The 16,608-nt window shown below is 39.4% G+C and overlaps 1 protein-coding gene across 2 annotated transcripts in view; it reads right to left on the reverse strand.

The window, feature by feature from the left end:
* The window catches only part of ADAD1 (adenosine deaminase domain containing 1), a 49,885-nt gene extending 34,220 nt beyond the window's left edge, over positions 1–15,665 (reverse strand). For both annotated transcript variants that reach the window (XM_003410428.3, XM_003410427.4), the window contains exons 1-4: positions 15,381–15,665; positions 14,079–14,267; positions 10,318–10,485; positions 9,342–9,410 (exon numbers count right to left, since the gene is read on the reverse strand). In XM_003410428.3, the coding sequence (XP_003410476.1) occupies positions 9,342–9,410; positions 10,318–10,485; positions 14,079–14,267; positions 15,381–15,552 (598 nt within the window). In that variant the 5' untranslated portion in view covers positions 15,553–15,665. The remainder of the gene's footprint in view (positions 1–9,341; positions 9,411–10,317; positions 10,486–14,078; positions 14,268–15,380) is intronic.
* Positions 15,666–16,608: the final 943 nt, after the last annotated feature.

Here is a 16,608-nt window from a genome sequence, read left to right on the forward strand (position 1 = left end):
CTGAGAGAAAGCTGAAAGAGCTATTGGCTATATTCTTTTATCTAATCATAAAGCATACACTGTGGAAGCGCATGTTGTTATAATTGCATGCTGGCAGATATTAAATTGATCAAAATGATCAATGTATGGTATACAAATTGAGTATTAGTCCTTATGTAGTACAAACATCAATGAGAAGCAGTCAACAACTTGGCTGTGTTTATCATCAAAAAACCATGATACAGGAGAAGCAGTTCCATCTAGATTGTTTTTAATGTAACTTTTTTTTCTTGCTGCAACAACAATACAAAAGATATACACTGAGAAGTCTCCCTCTTCAGATGTAACCAGTTTCCTATGGATATTTTGAGGAACAATTTATATTTATAAACGTGTATCACTTTACAAAACAAAAACGAGGGCAACCCATTTTTTTTTTTTATTTAGCTGTTCCTGCTCATCATCCAAAGGCAGCACATTACTGCTACATCATTCTTATGGTTCCATAGAATGAATGTACTGTAACTTATTTAACCGTATCTTTATATAGCAATGGGAACCCTGGTGGCACACTAGTTAAGAGCTACACCTACTAACCAAAAGGTTGGCAGTTCAAATCCACCAGGCGCTCCTTGGAAACTCTATGGGGCAGTTCTACTCTCTCCCGTAGGGTCACTATGAGTTGGAATCAACTTGACGGCACCGGGTTTGGTTTGGTTGGTTTTTATATAGCAATTATTTTGTGTTATGGTATAGAAGAGAACAGGTACACTGCAGTTAGTACTGACAGAACAAAAGCTGTATATGTGGCAAGGAAACGTTTTGCTATGGGTTAAAAAGGTTGCTCCTGAATATCATAAAGAACGTTTGGGAATTAACAATATACCAATCACCTCTTAATTCTGTAATCAAAGTAATAATGAATGTTGTGAATATAATCAAACATGAGGTACTGAATGCATCTCTTATTAGCACATGTGTGAAGGAGCAAGGAGCAAGTGCAATACTATTTCCCAGATAAATGTGTCCTGACTGTTAAGGGAGTAAAATGCTCAGATTTCTGGAAATGAAGGATGACATAAAACCACAACACAGATAATACCCATTAGCTCCATTTCTTCGATTTCAAGTTGCTAATTTCAAATGACAATACCATGAGCAGCCTTAACCACCTTCAAGCCAAAACATCACTATTTTTAATAATTAAAAGATGATTTCATTTCTTATTATGGCAGAAATTGTCCAAGTGCATAAAATTGATTCTTGCCCAGAACTCAATTTTTTTGTAAGGGCTAGAAATCTATGGATACATTATTGGGCATATTTTTAAACCACATCCAAACGACAAAGCATGAAGAAATACCTTCCAGAACCCAAGGCAACCAGAGAATGGATTAGGAGTCCATTTACCACCGTTGTTGTTCGGTGCCATCAAGTCAGTTCCGACTCAGAGCGACCCCATGCACAAGAGAACGAAACACCCCCTGGTTCTGAGCCATCCTTACAATCGATGCTATGCTTGAGCTCATTGTTGCAGCCACTGTGTCACTCTGCCTTATCGAGGGTCTTCCTCTTTTCCGCTGACCCCATGCCAAGCATGGTATCCTTCTCCAGGGACTGATCCCTCCTGACAACACGTCCAAAATATGTAAGATGCAGTCTCGCCATTCTTGCTTCTAAGGAGCATTCTGGTTGTACTTCCTCTAAGATAGATTTGTTCATTCTTTTGGCAGTCCATGGTATATTCAATATTCTTTGCCAACACCACAATTCAAAGGCGTCAACTCGTCTTCGGTCTTCCTTATTCATTGTCCAGCTTTCACATGCATATGATGTGACTGAAAATACCATGGCTTGGGTCAGGCGCACCTTAGTCTTCAGGGTGACATCTTTGCTCTTCGACACTTTAAAGAGGTCCTCTGTAGCAGATTAACTCAATGCAAGGCGTCTTTTGATTTCTTGACTGCTGCTTCTGTGGCTGTTGATTGTGGATCCAAGTAAAACAAAATCCTTGACTACTTCAATCTTTTCTCCGTTTATCGTGATGCTGCTCATTGGTCCAGTTGTGAGGATTTTTTTTTATGTTGAGATGCAATCTTTGATCTTCATTAGTAAGTGCTTCAAATCCTCTTCACTTTCAGCAAGCAAGGCTGTGTCATCTGCACAACGCAGGTTGTTAATGAGTCTTCCTCCAATCCTGATGCCCCGTTCTTCTTCATATAGTCCAGCATCTCAGATTATTTGCTCAGCATACAGATTGAATAAAAAAAAAAGAATACAGCCCTGACACACATCTTTCCTGACTTTAATCCAATCAGTATTGCCTTGTTCTGTTGGAACAACTGCCTCTTGGTCTACGTACAGGTTCCTCATGAGCACAATTAAGTGTTCTGGAATACCCATTCTTTGCAATGTTATCCACAGTTTGTTATGATCCACACAGTTGGATACCTTTGCACAATCAATAAAACACAGATAAACATCCTTCTGGTATTCTCTGCTTTCAGCCAGGATCCACCTGACATCAGCAATGATATCCCTGGTTGCACGTCCTCCTCTGAAACCGGCCTGAATTTCTGGCAGTTCCCTGTCGATATACCACTGCAGCCGTTTTTGAACTATCTTCAGCAAAATTTTGCTCGCGTGTGATATTAAGGATATCGTTCTATAATTTCCACGTTCAGTTGGATCACCTTTCTTGGGAATAGGCATAAATATGGATCTCTTCCAGTCAGTTGGCCAGTCTCTTCCACATTTCTTGGCATAGATGAGTGAGCACCTCCAGCGCTGCATCTGTTTGTTGAAACATCTCAATTGATATTCCATCAATTCCTGGAGCCTTGTTTTTTGCCAATGCCTTCAGAGCAGCTTGGACTTCTTCCTCCAGTACCATCGGTTCCTGATCATATGCCACCGCTTGAAATGGTTGAACACTAATTCTTTTTGGTATAATGACCCCGTGTATTCCTTCCATCTTCTTTTGATGCTTCCTGCGTCGTTTAATATTTTCCCCACAGAATCCTTCACTGTTGCAACTCGAGGCTTGAATTTTTTCTTCAGTTCTTTCAGCTTGAGAAACGCCAAGCGTGCTCTTCCCTTTTGGTTTTCCATCTCCAGCTCTACGCACGTGACATTATAATACTTTACTTTGTCTTCCTGAGCCACCCTTTGAAATCTTCTGTTCAGTTACTTCATCAATTCTTCCTTTTGCTTTAGCTGCTTGACGTGTGAAAGCAAGTTTCAGAGTCTCCTCTGACATCCATCTTGGTCTTTTCTTTCTTTCCTGTCTTTTCAATGACCTCTTGCTTTCTTCATAGATGATGTCCTTGATGTCATTCCACAACTCGTCTTGTCTTTGATCACTAGCGTTCAACTCGTCAAATCTGTTCTTCAGATGGTCTCTAAATTCAGGTGGGATATATTCAAGGTCATATTTTGGCTCTCGTGGACTTGCTCTGATATTCTTCATTTTCAGCTTGAACTTGCGTATGAGCAATTGATGATCTGTTCCACAGTCGGCTCCTGGCCTTGTTCTGACTGATGAGATTGAGCTTCTCCATTGTCTCTTTCCACAGATGTAGTCAATTTGATTTCTGTGCATTTCATCTCACAAGGTCTATGTGTATATAGTCACCATTTATGTTGGTGAAAGAAGGTATTTGCAATGAAGAAGTCGTTGGTCTTGCAAAATTCTATCATTCGATCTCCAGCATTGTTTCTATCGCCAAGGCCATATTTTCCAACTACTGATCCTTCTTCGTTTCCATCTCTTGCATTCCAATCGCCAGTAATTATCACTGCATCTTGATTGCACATTTGATCAATTTCAGACCGCAGCAGTTGATAAAAATCTTCTATTTCTTCATCTTTGGCCCTAGTGGTTGGTGCGTAAATTTGAAAAATAGTCGTATTAACTGGTCTTCCATGTAGGTGTATGGATGTTATCCTATCACTGACAGCGTTATACTTCAGGGCAGATCTTGAAACGCTCTTTTTGATGATGAATGCAACACCATTCCTCTTCAAGTTGTCATTCCCAGCATAGTAGACTGTATGACTGTCCTATTCAAAATGGCCAATACCAGTCCATTTCAGCTCACTAATGCCTAGGATATCGATGTTTATGCATTCCATTTCATTTTTGATGATTTCCAATTTTCCTAGATTCATACTTCATACATTCCAGGTTCCGATTATTACTGGATGTTTGCAGGTGTTTCTTCTCATTTTAAGTCTTCTCATTTACTACTGCATCTCTCAAACTTAAACATTCAACTTTTCAGCTTTTGAATAGGCTATGTCTATGGAACAACAAAAGTAACCTCTAAAATGAGAAATAATTCTATATATGTATCTCTGGGTCGACGTTTACTCTCGATCAACAAACTGATAGCTGAAGTTACCTATCACAGCTGTTTTAGAATCCAACAATACCATCCCTCTCATATAATTAACTTCTAATATACTGATTCATGTTAATTTAAATTGGATTTTTATTTTCCTAAAATTTCTGCTTACCTATTAAGTGATCAATGGATAGCAAACATTGGAGAAATAGTTACATAACAACTCATGGTTGAGGATGCACTAAATTTTAAGCAGAAGGGACAAACAGGAATTAAGGATCATTTACTAACCTAGGAGAGTAATTTGAGCATCTAAGAAAAATGAGGCCCTCAGAAAGGTTACAGAACCAATTTAAAATTAATGGAGAGCTACAGAGTCACAGTGCTAGGATCCCTCTCTAAAAACAATAGCATGAATGACTGCCACTTATAATACTTAGAGGAATCAGACTTTCAATTACGTTTCTAAATCAATAAACAGATGCTATCCCTAAATCAAATGTGTAACCTCCTCATTAAGTAGCTAGCAGACTGTGACCATGAACTCATCATCCTAACTGGGATATTTTTTAGAGTGAAAAGGAAGTTGTTGTAATTACGCCAGAAGAACAATTTTAAACCAGGACATGTGATCATCATGGCTGGTATTCACTTTTGGAAACTGCATATCAAATGCTTCAATCGTATACAGAAAAGACCCTCAAAAGGGCATTTACAGAAGGGCAGCCATTGTCTGTAGGTACTTAATAGACAGGGTGAGAAACTCCGGGACTGTTGAGGCTAATGAGTGTGTTAAATAATACAGTTATTAACTTTTTTACTTCGCTTATATCTCAACACTAAAAATGATTACATTCAGCCTTCTGGAGAAGGAAAGAGTTTCTAAGACTTAGTACACATTTAACTGGGAGTTGGTAGAAGAATAGAGACACTGTTTAGCAAGTAGAGTGGACAGAAGACACTATAACAATTTTGTAATTAGCCAATGTTTCTATCAGAGTCCATCATCTAACCAATGACGTGAAATGGAATGTGCTGCCATCTTTGAGGCAGCATGCCTAGATATCAATTTATGAAATACACTTAGAATATAGAGTTGCTTATAGATACATTTTACATGTGCTAATTAACGCTCAAAAAAAAAAAGGAACATAAATTTCTAACAAAAAAAAATAGGCCTTATCCAAAACCAAAATAGATAAGTACTAAATTACTATTAGAAGCACTGGAACCACTTAAAGCCCTAAAATGATCTCTAAATTTTGCTAAATTCTGATCAGCGGTTTGTGGTTTGAAGCTGTGATGGCACAAGTTAAGAGCTTGGCTGCTAACGAAAGGTCAGCAGTTCGAGTTCACCAGCTGCTCCATGGAAACCCTATGGTACAGTTCTACTCTGTCCTACAGGGTCACTATGAGTTGGGATCGACTGAACGGCAATGGGTTTGGTTTTTTGGTTTTGGGTTTGTGGTTTTGTTCTTCACTCTCCATCAAAGCTCAGTGTTTCAGAAAGCAAGAATTTGGCTAAGATTCAGAGCAGGGCAATTTGGAGCCAGAAATACAACACTTTCTTTTAATTTGTTATGTAAATTACTGCTTCAGGTTTGATCTCTGGGTCTGTAACACTGCGAAGAAATACTAGGCCCAGCCACCAACCACTGAACATTTTACTAGAGAATACTGGTAAAGACCAACGAGAATTATAAATACCTCAACAAATAACCATAGAGACTGAAAAAATATTCAATTTAATATGAAATTTCTAAATATAAGTTTTAAAAATCTCAGTTTTTCCCTATAATCTTGGCTTTTTTTAAAAAAATTTTTATTGTGCTTTAAGTGAAAGTTTACAAATCAAGTCAGTCGCTCATACAAAAATTTATATACACCTTGCTATATACTCCTAGTTACTCTCCCCCCAATGAGACACCACACTTCCCTCCACTCTCTATTTTCTTGTCCATTCGACCAGCTTCTTACCCCCCGGCCCTCTCATCTCCCCTCCAGAGAGGAGATGCCCACATAGTCTCATGTGTCTACTTGATCCAGGAAGCTCACTCCTCACCAGTATCATTTTCTATCCCATAGTCCAGTCCAATCCCTGTCTGAAGAGTTGGCTTTGATAATGGTTCCTGTCCTGGGCTAACAGAAGGTCTGGGGACCATGACCTCTGGGATCCTTATAGTCTCAGTCAGTCCACTAAGTCTGGTCTTATGAGAATTTGGGGTCTGCATCCCACTGCTCTCCTGCTCCCTCAGGGGTTCTCCGAGCATAGACTATTTTTAAAAAACACAGACAAAGGTACAATAAAGGAGGCAATTCTCACACAGGTGACAGAAATTGTTTATATGGTAAAACTCTATTGGAAAGCAATTTAGCAATGAGTATCAAAGCTTTAACACAATGGAGAACAAGGTTCATATGCTTTGACCCAGTAATTCCTCTTCTAGGAATCTGTACAAAGAAAAATAGGAAATGTGGTAAAAGACTTATGTCCAAAGACTTAAAAGATATTACTTATAAAGTAAAAACCTGGAAATAACCTAAATGATCAACATTAGCTTAATGGTAAATTCATTACAGAATGTCCTCATGATGGAAGTTTTCAATAACATGTCAAATATTCATGTTACATAAAAAGCAGGATGCAAAAAAGTGTGTATTAAAAAAAGAAAAAAAAACCGGTTGTCGAGTCGATTCTGACTCATAGCGACTCTACAGGACAGAGTAGGACTGCCCCATAGGGTTTCCAAGGAGCACCTGGTGGATTCAAACTGCTGACCTTCTGGTTAATAGCCGCAGCTCTTAACCACTACGCCACCAGGGTTTCCATGTGTGTATATATGCATATATAACTCCCATGTGTGTACATATGTATATATATGTGTGTGTATGTATGTATACATATATTTTCAATTATATATATGCATAGAATAACATATTCAATATATACTGAATTATATATATTTATGTATGTACACATACATATATAAATTACAGTTTATGAAATTTAACCATGTGAATGTATTGCTCATTCAGAATAAAATGAAATGCTCTAAAACAGCATGATACTAATTATGTTAGGAAAAAATGGGGGAGGACAGGAAAAATATAATGATCAAAGTGATGAAACATCTGATAAATATTTCTTTTTAAATTCTGCTTTATCAGTCTCCAAATTTTCTGCAAGAACATCTGACCAAAAATATTTAAAGAAAATAAGAGCTTTTCTTTCTGGATGAATGGGAATATTATGGACTACAGTAGGCCTCTCAGGAGCCCTGGTGGCACAGTGTTTAAAGCATTAGGCTGCTAACTGAAAGGTTCAAACCTACCAGCTGCTCTGCAGGAGAAAAATATAGCAGTCTACTTTCGTAAAGATTTATAGCCTTGGAAACCCTATGGAGCAGTTCTACTCTGTCCTACAAGGTCACTATGAGTCAGAATCGACTTGACAGCAACGGTTTTTTTTTTGGTTACAGTAGGCCTCATGAACTGATCTGGTCAAGCTATTTTGGTCTAACCAGGAAGAAACAGCCTATTTTCCACATAGTTCAGTTCAAAACATGGTAAAGTAGACAGGCTGCAAAATTTGTCTATCCTCTATAGCTAGACCAACAGAGGGCATTTAGGAGATTTGGTAGGTCTCACATCTTTTTCCTTCAAAAGTGTTAACATCCAACTCCTGTCTTAATCTATAAACTTGAGAGTTAATGTTTGTCCTCCCTTTTCTGACACCTGATTCCTAACTTGAGCTTACCAAACGTGACTCTACTCTTGTATTTCTTTAAAAGTTAGTATTAACCATGTATTATAGCCTGCTTTCCCAGGCTAATCACAATCTATATAATCTGCCAATCCTTGACCTGGGATTTTATTCCCTTACTCATTAAAAATTCTCACAGAGGCTGAAAGGAAAGACCAGAGAGCACATTTCCATATTAAGAGATCACTGCAATCGGACTGATCCCTAACAGCTTCTTCATACATCGATACATATGATTGTTAGGTCTCATGACTATAACTAACTATTGGAGATTTCGCCTTTTAGCTATGACTATTTTCTCTGGTCTGGTCTTTTCACTCTATGCAAACACAAGAATGTGCAAGGCCTTTCTCTGTCTTAGAAAACCAATGGAATCCAAACCTATGTTTGTATCCTAACCTCTGGCCTTGGAAAAGGGAAAGAAAAAAAGTTCCTTTTATCTTTCATTTTAATTCTATAAACATAAAAACTAAACTTTAGAGTATGAAGTGTGTATAAAAAAAAAAAAAAAACTATGTGGGCAATGTTGAAATTAAGAATAAAAAAGATATCTACCTTTCAGGCTATCCATAATCAGATGGGAAGTGTAATAATTACCATACAATGTTGAATATGTGTTGAAGTGTTATACTAAAATAACAGATGTTAATATTTAGTGAGTACCTACTGTATGTCAAGCACTGATATAAGCACTTTCCATGTATTAATCCATTTAATCTTCACAATAACCCTGTGAGATAATTATAATTATCGCTATTTTACAGATGAGGAAATTAAGGTGCAAAGAAGTAACTGGTTCAAGGCCACACAACTAGTAACTTCAGCAGTTGTAGTTTTCTTGGGCTACAGTGGCAAAATAACTGCCGTTAAAAGGAAGGGAATGGATTACTTGAAATGGATGCCTCAAATGACCAACAAGCACCAGAAAGGCACTGGCTATATGCCTTTCATTAATGAGAAACCCACCAAAGCAAAATCAGTTATATGAAATTAATCAAGCATCTCATTATAGGAAAAAGCTCTCTCTTTAGTCTTCCCCTGCATTGCTTAATTTCTGTCGCTTTCAGCACAGTATAAACATTCTCCTCTTCTAGGAGAGTGACACGTTTGCATGATAAAATGTTAATGTATATTATCATAACTAAGTATGACAATATTACATATTATTGCAATATAATGTAATACAGTATTACATTATTATAATTTTTATGTGTTACTCTTGTAAAAAAGAACACCATAAAGGGCTTTCCTACCATAATATACTTTTGAAACATATGCTGGTTCAGGTGAAACAACAGGTTCTGCAGGGATAGGAGGAGGACCTGTAAGTAAAACAAAATCGTAAGGAAATGTGAAACACCAACATTCCAACTTCAAGGTTCCCATAGTTACTGTTCTCAATAAAACAGTAATCCAAGATTAATTATTTTTCCTGTATGTGGTCTGCCAACTCCAGACCATGAAATGCCCATTAGCTCACTGCTGATAAATGTCTTGGCTATTTTGAAATTATTTATGCAAACAAATTTCTGGGTTTCCTAGTCTTTTGATACAGTATAGCTTGCTTATAACCAATGAAAGATTATGAAAAGCTGATAAAATAAAAGCCCATTTTAGATGCTTATAAACAATTTGCTATTTACGGCAATACAGTGTAAAACATTTTAAATTAATATTCTGTCAAAAATGTAATAAATAAAAAATAATATTTTACCAGACTATTTTCTAGAGAAATACTACATTCAAAGTTTTCAAAGCTTTTAGTCCTATACTTTGCAACAGCCTTTCAATTTGGTCCCAGTTAGGGAAACCAGAAAAACAAGGGGTGGGGGGAGAACAGGACACAGAGTCAGAGAGACAAAAGAGGTCACGAAAGCTTAACTGAGATGCTTCAAAAAAAAACACAACGAAAATCTCTAAAAATTAAATGCACATGTTAACTGCATAAAATGAACCCAACAATTACAGAAAAAAACATGTTTTTACCTAACTCTAACCTATTATCCATCTGACAAGTTAGCAGACAGTTTAGTAATATTTTATCTTTCGCTGCAGCAGTAAAAGAGCATTTTAACTATTATAAGTGAGCAATAAGACAGCAACAGAAAGAAACTATTTAAATCCTGAAGCCTCTTTCTTACAGTTGTCAAGTAACTAAAAGAAATCTTTCAGGTGATTCCTTCTGGAAAATGGTACATTTTACAAAGACAATACTTTAAGAGTGTTTACCTGATGTTTCTAAAATTGTTGGTTCAGGTTCATCCAACTGTAGAAGCTCATCAAGAGCTAGTTTTGCTGCATTGGATCGAGATTCCTTTTTATTTTGTCCCAGTCCAGTCTTATATTGAATACCATCCACCACAGCACAAAAAGCAAAATACGGTCCCATAACATTACCTTGAAAAAGAACTTAGAATAAATGCCACAATACTTCACAGTATGATCTTGCAAAAGATCTCTCTTATATGGGAAAACACCTCAGTACAGAAATTCTGGAAAACTATTTACTTTAGAAACTGACATACTTTGGATATGTCAGTATTAGGGCTCACAGGGGTTAAAATTGAAGCTGGGTACCCTCCTGAACTAGTTGTGAGTAATCCTTCAAGCAGCCAGGTTGGACCCAGATTCAGGGTGAGCAACAGAGCCAGCTTGAGAGTACAGGTTATACATGCGTGACAATGAGCGTCTAGTACAACGCCTGGCAACAGTAAGCACTCAAATACTTATCGAATGACGAACTAAATGCAAAACGTGGACCTCTGAAACCTCCTGGATCTGTTCTTTCAAACTTCAATAGCATTTAAGTTGAATTTCTCCCACCCTTTGAGTGTGTTATAACTCTTATATAGTTCCAGAACACGGAGATCTCCTTGAAGAAATCCTGCGCACCCATCAGTGCTTACTCACCTCTAGGTAGGCAAATCAACTGATTACAGTCCTAGAGCAGGTAGAGGAAGGAAACTCACAAGGAAAAACAAAACAGAAACAATAAACAAGCTATCCTAAATAATTAAATTGAATATCCAGTTACTCATAATTCCTAGAATTATTTTTGTCCGATAACTGAGCTTTTATATTTGCTTGATAAATGAAATGGAATTATCTCCTAAATTTACAAACCAAAGGTTTTTCTGTTTCTTGCCGGTAATTGGACTTTATTTTTGTTAGCTGCTGTCATGTTGGGGCTGTCATGCCAGCCCCTGCCCCCGACTCGTGGCGATCCCACAGACAACGAACGAAATGTTGCTAAGTCCTGCGTCACCCCCACATTTGGTTGCAGAGCAGACTACTGTGATCCAGAGGGTTTTTCACTGGCTGATTTTTGGAAGTAGAACACCAGGCCTTTCTTCCTAGTCTGTTTTAGTCTAGAAGCTTCACTTAAACCCATTCAGCTTCATAGCAACATGCAAGCCTCCTCTGACAGATGGGTGGTAGGCTGCACATGAGGTGCACTGGCTGGGAACTGAATTCAGGTCTCCCTCCTGGAAAGTGAGAATTCTACCAGTGAACCACCAGTGCTTCATTTGGACTTTAGGAGACCCTTGTATGCCTTAAGCGTCTACTGTTTGATTATGGCAACATGTCCATCCACATGAATTTCACTATGTTACCTCCTCACATATTTACAATCTCATTATGTTAACTTATTTTTAATTTTTAGAAAAAAATTGTAATGTACATCAAGGTTTTACAAGCAACTCCTGATACAACTGTTTTTAACCCACCATGTTGTCACCTCAGTTTCCTAAGTTTTTCTTTGGGGATCACCTGGGCTCTAATGTAAACTTATTAAACCAGAGTACCTAGCAGAGTGTTCTATATACTTAACAATCGGTCCAGATGATTCTTATGTGTGAGATATTACACACGTACTCTGTTAATATGTCATCTTTGCTAGAGTTCTGAGCCTTCAAGCTTCATTCGGTTTACACTCCAGGTTATCAAACTTCAGTAAGGATCAAAATCACCTGTCCTATCCCAACCCCATTGCCGTGGAGTCGATTCCAACTCATAGCAACCCTACAGGACCAAGTAGAACTGCCCCATAGAGTTTCCAAAGAGCAGCTGGTGGATTTGAACTGCCAACCTTTTGGTTAGCAGCCGTTGCTCTTAACCAGCTCTTAACCGCTACGCCACAGAAGTACTGATTCTCTTGTCTCACTACCAAACTTACAGATCATCCAACCAGTCCTATGCACACAAATGAACACCATTCACAATCAATGGTGTTTATGAGTAGTTTTTGCCCAGAGCAGTGAAGATTTGCCCTGATCAATTTATTTATGTACTTTTACTGTAGTCAACAGCTTACATTTTCCAAGGACAGTACAGGAAGAATGGAGGAAAGCTATTTACCAGGTCTTTGAATCGCTTTGTTCCCGTTCGAACATCTGCTGATCATTTGCATTTCTAAAAAGAGCCCAGGTGATGCTAAGGCTGCTGGTTAGGGACCAACCTGAGAACCAGGGTCGCTATGGGTTGGAATCGACTTGATGGCAATGAGTTTGTTCACTTGTTTTCTGGTTAGATTAGTGATTCTCAAAATTTATTATATGTAAAAATTGCCTGGGGATGTAGTTAACTATAGATTCTGATTCTGTATATTTGGGGAGGAAATGCAAACTCTTAGCAGGGTTCAAACTGGAATGAACCAGTTTGAAGCCCTGTTAGTGACACAGATTAAGCTCATAATATTGACCTCAGGAACTAATCCAACCTACCTAGAAAAACTCTATCTTCTACATTAAGACCTATTTTTGTCACGTGTAGTATCCAAAACAACAGGCTAGAAACTTAATGCCACGATGATAATCTTTACAACCTTTGTTGTTATTAGCTGCCACTGAATGGGCCCTTGACTCATGGTGACCCCCCGCACAACGGAATGAAATGCTGCGAGTCCTACACCATCACGCCATTCCCATGATTGGCTGCACATCACATCGTTGTGATACACAGGGTTTTTCACTGGCTGATTTGCAGGCCTTTCTTCCTACTCCATCTTCACCTGAAAGCTCTGCTTCCAGTATTATAGCAACACATATGCCTCCATTGACACGAATGATGGCCGTGCGTGAGACACACTGGCCAGGAATCAAACTCAGGTCTTCCACGTGGAAGGTGAGAACTCTACCACTTAGAATCTTTACTAAAGTCCCAATAGCTTTACATGCTTTTGCAAATGCTAGCCTTGAGATCTATGCTGGCAAAGAGTTAGCACCAGGGGCAGTATTAAAGAAACCAAACTACTTGACTGTGTCTGTGTTTATACAGTTTTTTTTTTAAGGTTGTGCTTCTTTGACTCCCATTCATGTAACCTTTTCATATCTCTTGTGAGCATTTGTTTTCTTATCCCTCCACTTTCCTAAAGTTCTTTCTAATCACTGGCCATAAAGTGAAGAGATCAAAAGCTGCTTTCTGCGTTTCTGTCATCTGTAATCCTGTAGCCTTCCAAAGGCACAATACAGATATAGATTCTTTTGTCTGAGGGCTTCAAGGGAGAATGAAGGAAAGAGACAAGCTTACAGAAAGAGAACCTATCATGTTAAGTGCTATTTTCACATTCAATTTCTGAATTTCAGAAGCCAACTTGACCGCAATTTTTCTTAGGCATTATCATCACAGAATCCTTCTTGTAAGATAATCATACACCAACTATTTAACATCCTTAAGAAACTATGTATATTCTACAAGTATTTTCACCCCAAAATAATCCATGAGGCTGATGAGATTCCAGTTCAACTAGACAGACACAAGTCACAATTCAATGAATAAAAACATTTTGAATATGTGAATTATTTGCAAGGTTCAAAAGGCTAAATAATGTGGATATAAAAATTTCTGAAGTATACTTATCAAATGTACTAGTAGTTATGCAACCATAATATCAAGTGAATACAGAAAATAAAGTTAGCAGTTATATGCTCAGCTTTTAAAGGCACAATACTTCCCAGTCCTGCAATAACCAGGCACAACTTTGCACTTGCCTGTTGTTACAGTTTCCTTAAGGTCAAGATGAACCCTTTGCATTTGTGCAAACTGGTGCAAGGCAGACACAGGATTTATCTCTCCACGTTTGTATTTCATTATAAATTCCTTGGGTATTTTTTTTGGAGGAAGGACAGGATTTGAAATAGATGTAAGTCCTTTGGAAAGCAATGGTTCTGGAAAATTACCTGAAAATAAACATTTGTCAATTTGGTAAATAAAGAAAACAGACAAACAAAGGTACTAAATACTCCCTGAAAATGGAAGATTGTCTCAGATACATTGTCATATGTTGTGCCATTACAAGCACAACTTGTTATTGCATTTATCTCTTGAAATACGAAAACTATTTCACAGAGAAGTGATATCATCGCCATATTAAGCGATATAAATGAACCATGTAATTTTAGGGATGTCAAGGTCTTCAGAGGCTCTCTAAGCCAATTTTTTACAGTTGATGTTTTTCACGACTAGAACGGATTAAGAAGCAGAGTTGGGACTAGAACCGGCTTTCTGGCTCCCATCCACTACTTTATATTGCGATTCACACTGAATTCAATGGAATTATGTTTGTCCCTGCTTTAAGGAGCCCTGGTGGCAAAGCGGTTAAGCGCTCAGCTGCTAACATGAAGGTCAACAGCTGGAATCCACCAACAGCTCCATGGGAGACAGATGCGGCAGACTGCTCCCTTAAAGATTACAGCCTTGGAAACCCTATGGGGCACTTCTGCTCTGTCCTACAGGGTTGCAACGAGTCAGAATTGACTCCACAGCAATGGGTGGGTTTTTGTTTGTTTTGGTCCCTGCTCTATATTCTGCCTAGTGGCACTTTGCTAAATGGTATGTGGAACACAAACCACAAATACAAGTCCAGTCTCTTCCCTGAATGAGCAAATACCACCTTGTCTCAAAAAGGCAGGGTACACTTGGAATGATCATAAGACCAACTAGAACCGTTAAGCAGCATAGAGACAGACACCTGCGGGCTCTCTGCATTATCAGACATGAATTCCAGGTGGGACATGCCCAGAGTAAAACAGACATGTGTGTGTGCACGCACAGCAAAAAAAAAAAAAAAAAACCCAAACCCAGTGCCGTCGAGTCGATTCCAACTCATAGTGACCCTACAAGACAGAGCAGACCTGCCCCATAGGGTTTCCAAGGAATGGGTGGTATAGATTTATGTACATATGTATATATACATCCAAGAAACCTTTAAACCAAAGGCCCAATAGAGCCTACTGGCCATTTTAGAATCTTAAGGAATTGAAGCATTATTACAAATGAAAAAGAAGCCATACCCGTCACTTGTGTAACCTTGGAAGCCATGTTCGACAGGCTGTAACTTTCCGAAGAGTATCCTGTGGGTGCAGTTACTGTCTGGGCAGACGGCTGAACTGGCAAGTTTTTTTTCAGCATCTGAGCAAAGCTGGGGACCTGGGAACTCTGAAACCAGTCATTGTTGCCAGACATTTTCTTGCCTACAAATCATGAGAAAATTGCGGAAAACGAAAAATGAATTACTTGGTAAATTAGAAATACTCACTCTGAATAAAAATTTTACAAACAGCTTAATTTACACACACACACACGCCTCCCTCTGTAACTCAAGTTATAGTTTTAACAGACACAGAACTCGGCTTTCCTGAATCTCTTCCTTAAGTTTTGCTAAAAAAGGGGGTAAAGGGCAGAATGGTCTGTGGGAGTGGCACTTAAATCCTCCCAGCCTTGAGGGGAGACATTAGCAGGCTCAGGAAAAAAAAAAAGCACCCAGTGCCTGAGCCAGCCGGCGCTGCCCACGGGTCGGAGGCCTCCTGAGCGCGGACCCAACCCCCACCCACCGAAGTTGCTCTTCTCGCCCTCTCGCCGGGACCCCGCCGACGGGCGGGAGGGCAGCTGCAGGACTAGCCGTAGGCCGGGGGCTCGCCGGCCGCCGTTGCTTCCTCCTCACGGCCTTAACCTCTCGCCTCAAGCCGCTTGCGTGAGGCCACGCGGCCAGAGCAGCGTCTTTCAAATCCGGCCTCGCGACTTTCTCACAGGGCCCGGGCACCACGCCCCCGCGCCCGTCTCGTCCAATCACCAACTGTCTCCGCGGCCGGCTCTGCCACCCCCGCGTGCGCACCACGCCACCGTGCTCCCGTCTGTGCGTCAACGCAGGGAAGAGACGCCCGCGCCACGTTTGAGGTCTGACGACGCAGACCGCGTTCTTGTTCCTCAACGTTGTGGCCTGACTGGCTGCCCTCCCTGCTGGAGAAGTTGGGTAAAATCGCGCAGTGCGGCCGCTTCGTCCTGTAGCCCGGTGCCCCTCGCCGTCTATTTAATTTCTATCGCTGTTTTCTATACCTGAGGCCTTTCTGTGCTCAGCTCCCGTACAAGGGGGTACCTGCACAAGGGTAGTTTCAAGGCAACCCATCAGTATGTTTTCAGTCATACTCTACAGAAGATGTTAGTTGGCAAGGCTTCCCTTGATGTTTTTCCTCTTAACAGGAAAAAAAAAAACAAAAAACCCTTGCTGAACCAAAAAATACG

This window comes from Loxodonta africana, chromosome 5 (assembly GCF_030014295.1).
Source record: "Loxodonta africana isolate mLoxAfr1 chromosome 5, mLoxAfr1.hap2, whole genome shotgun sequence".
Classification (NCBI taxonomy): domain Eukaryota; kingdom Metazoa; phylum Chordata; class Mammalia; order Proboscidea; family Elephantidae; genus Loxodonta; species Loxodonta africana.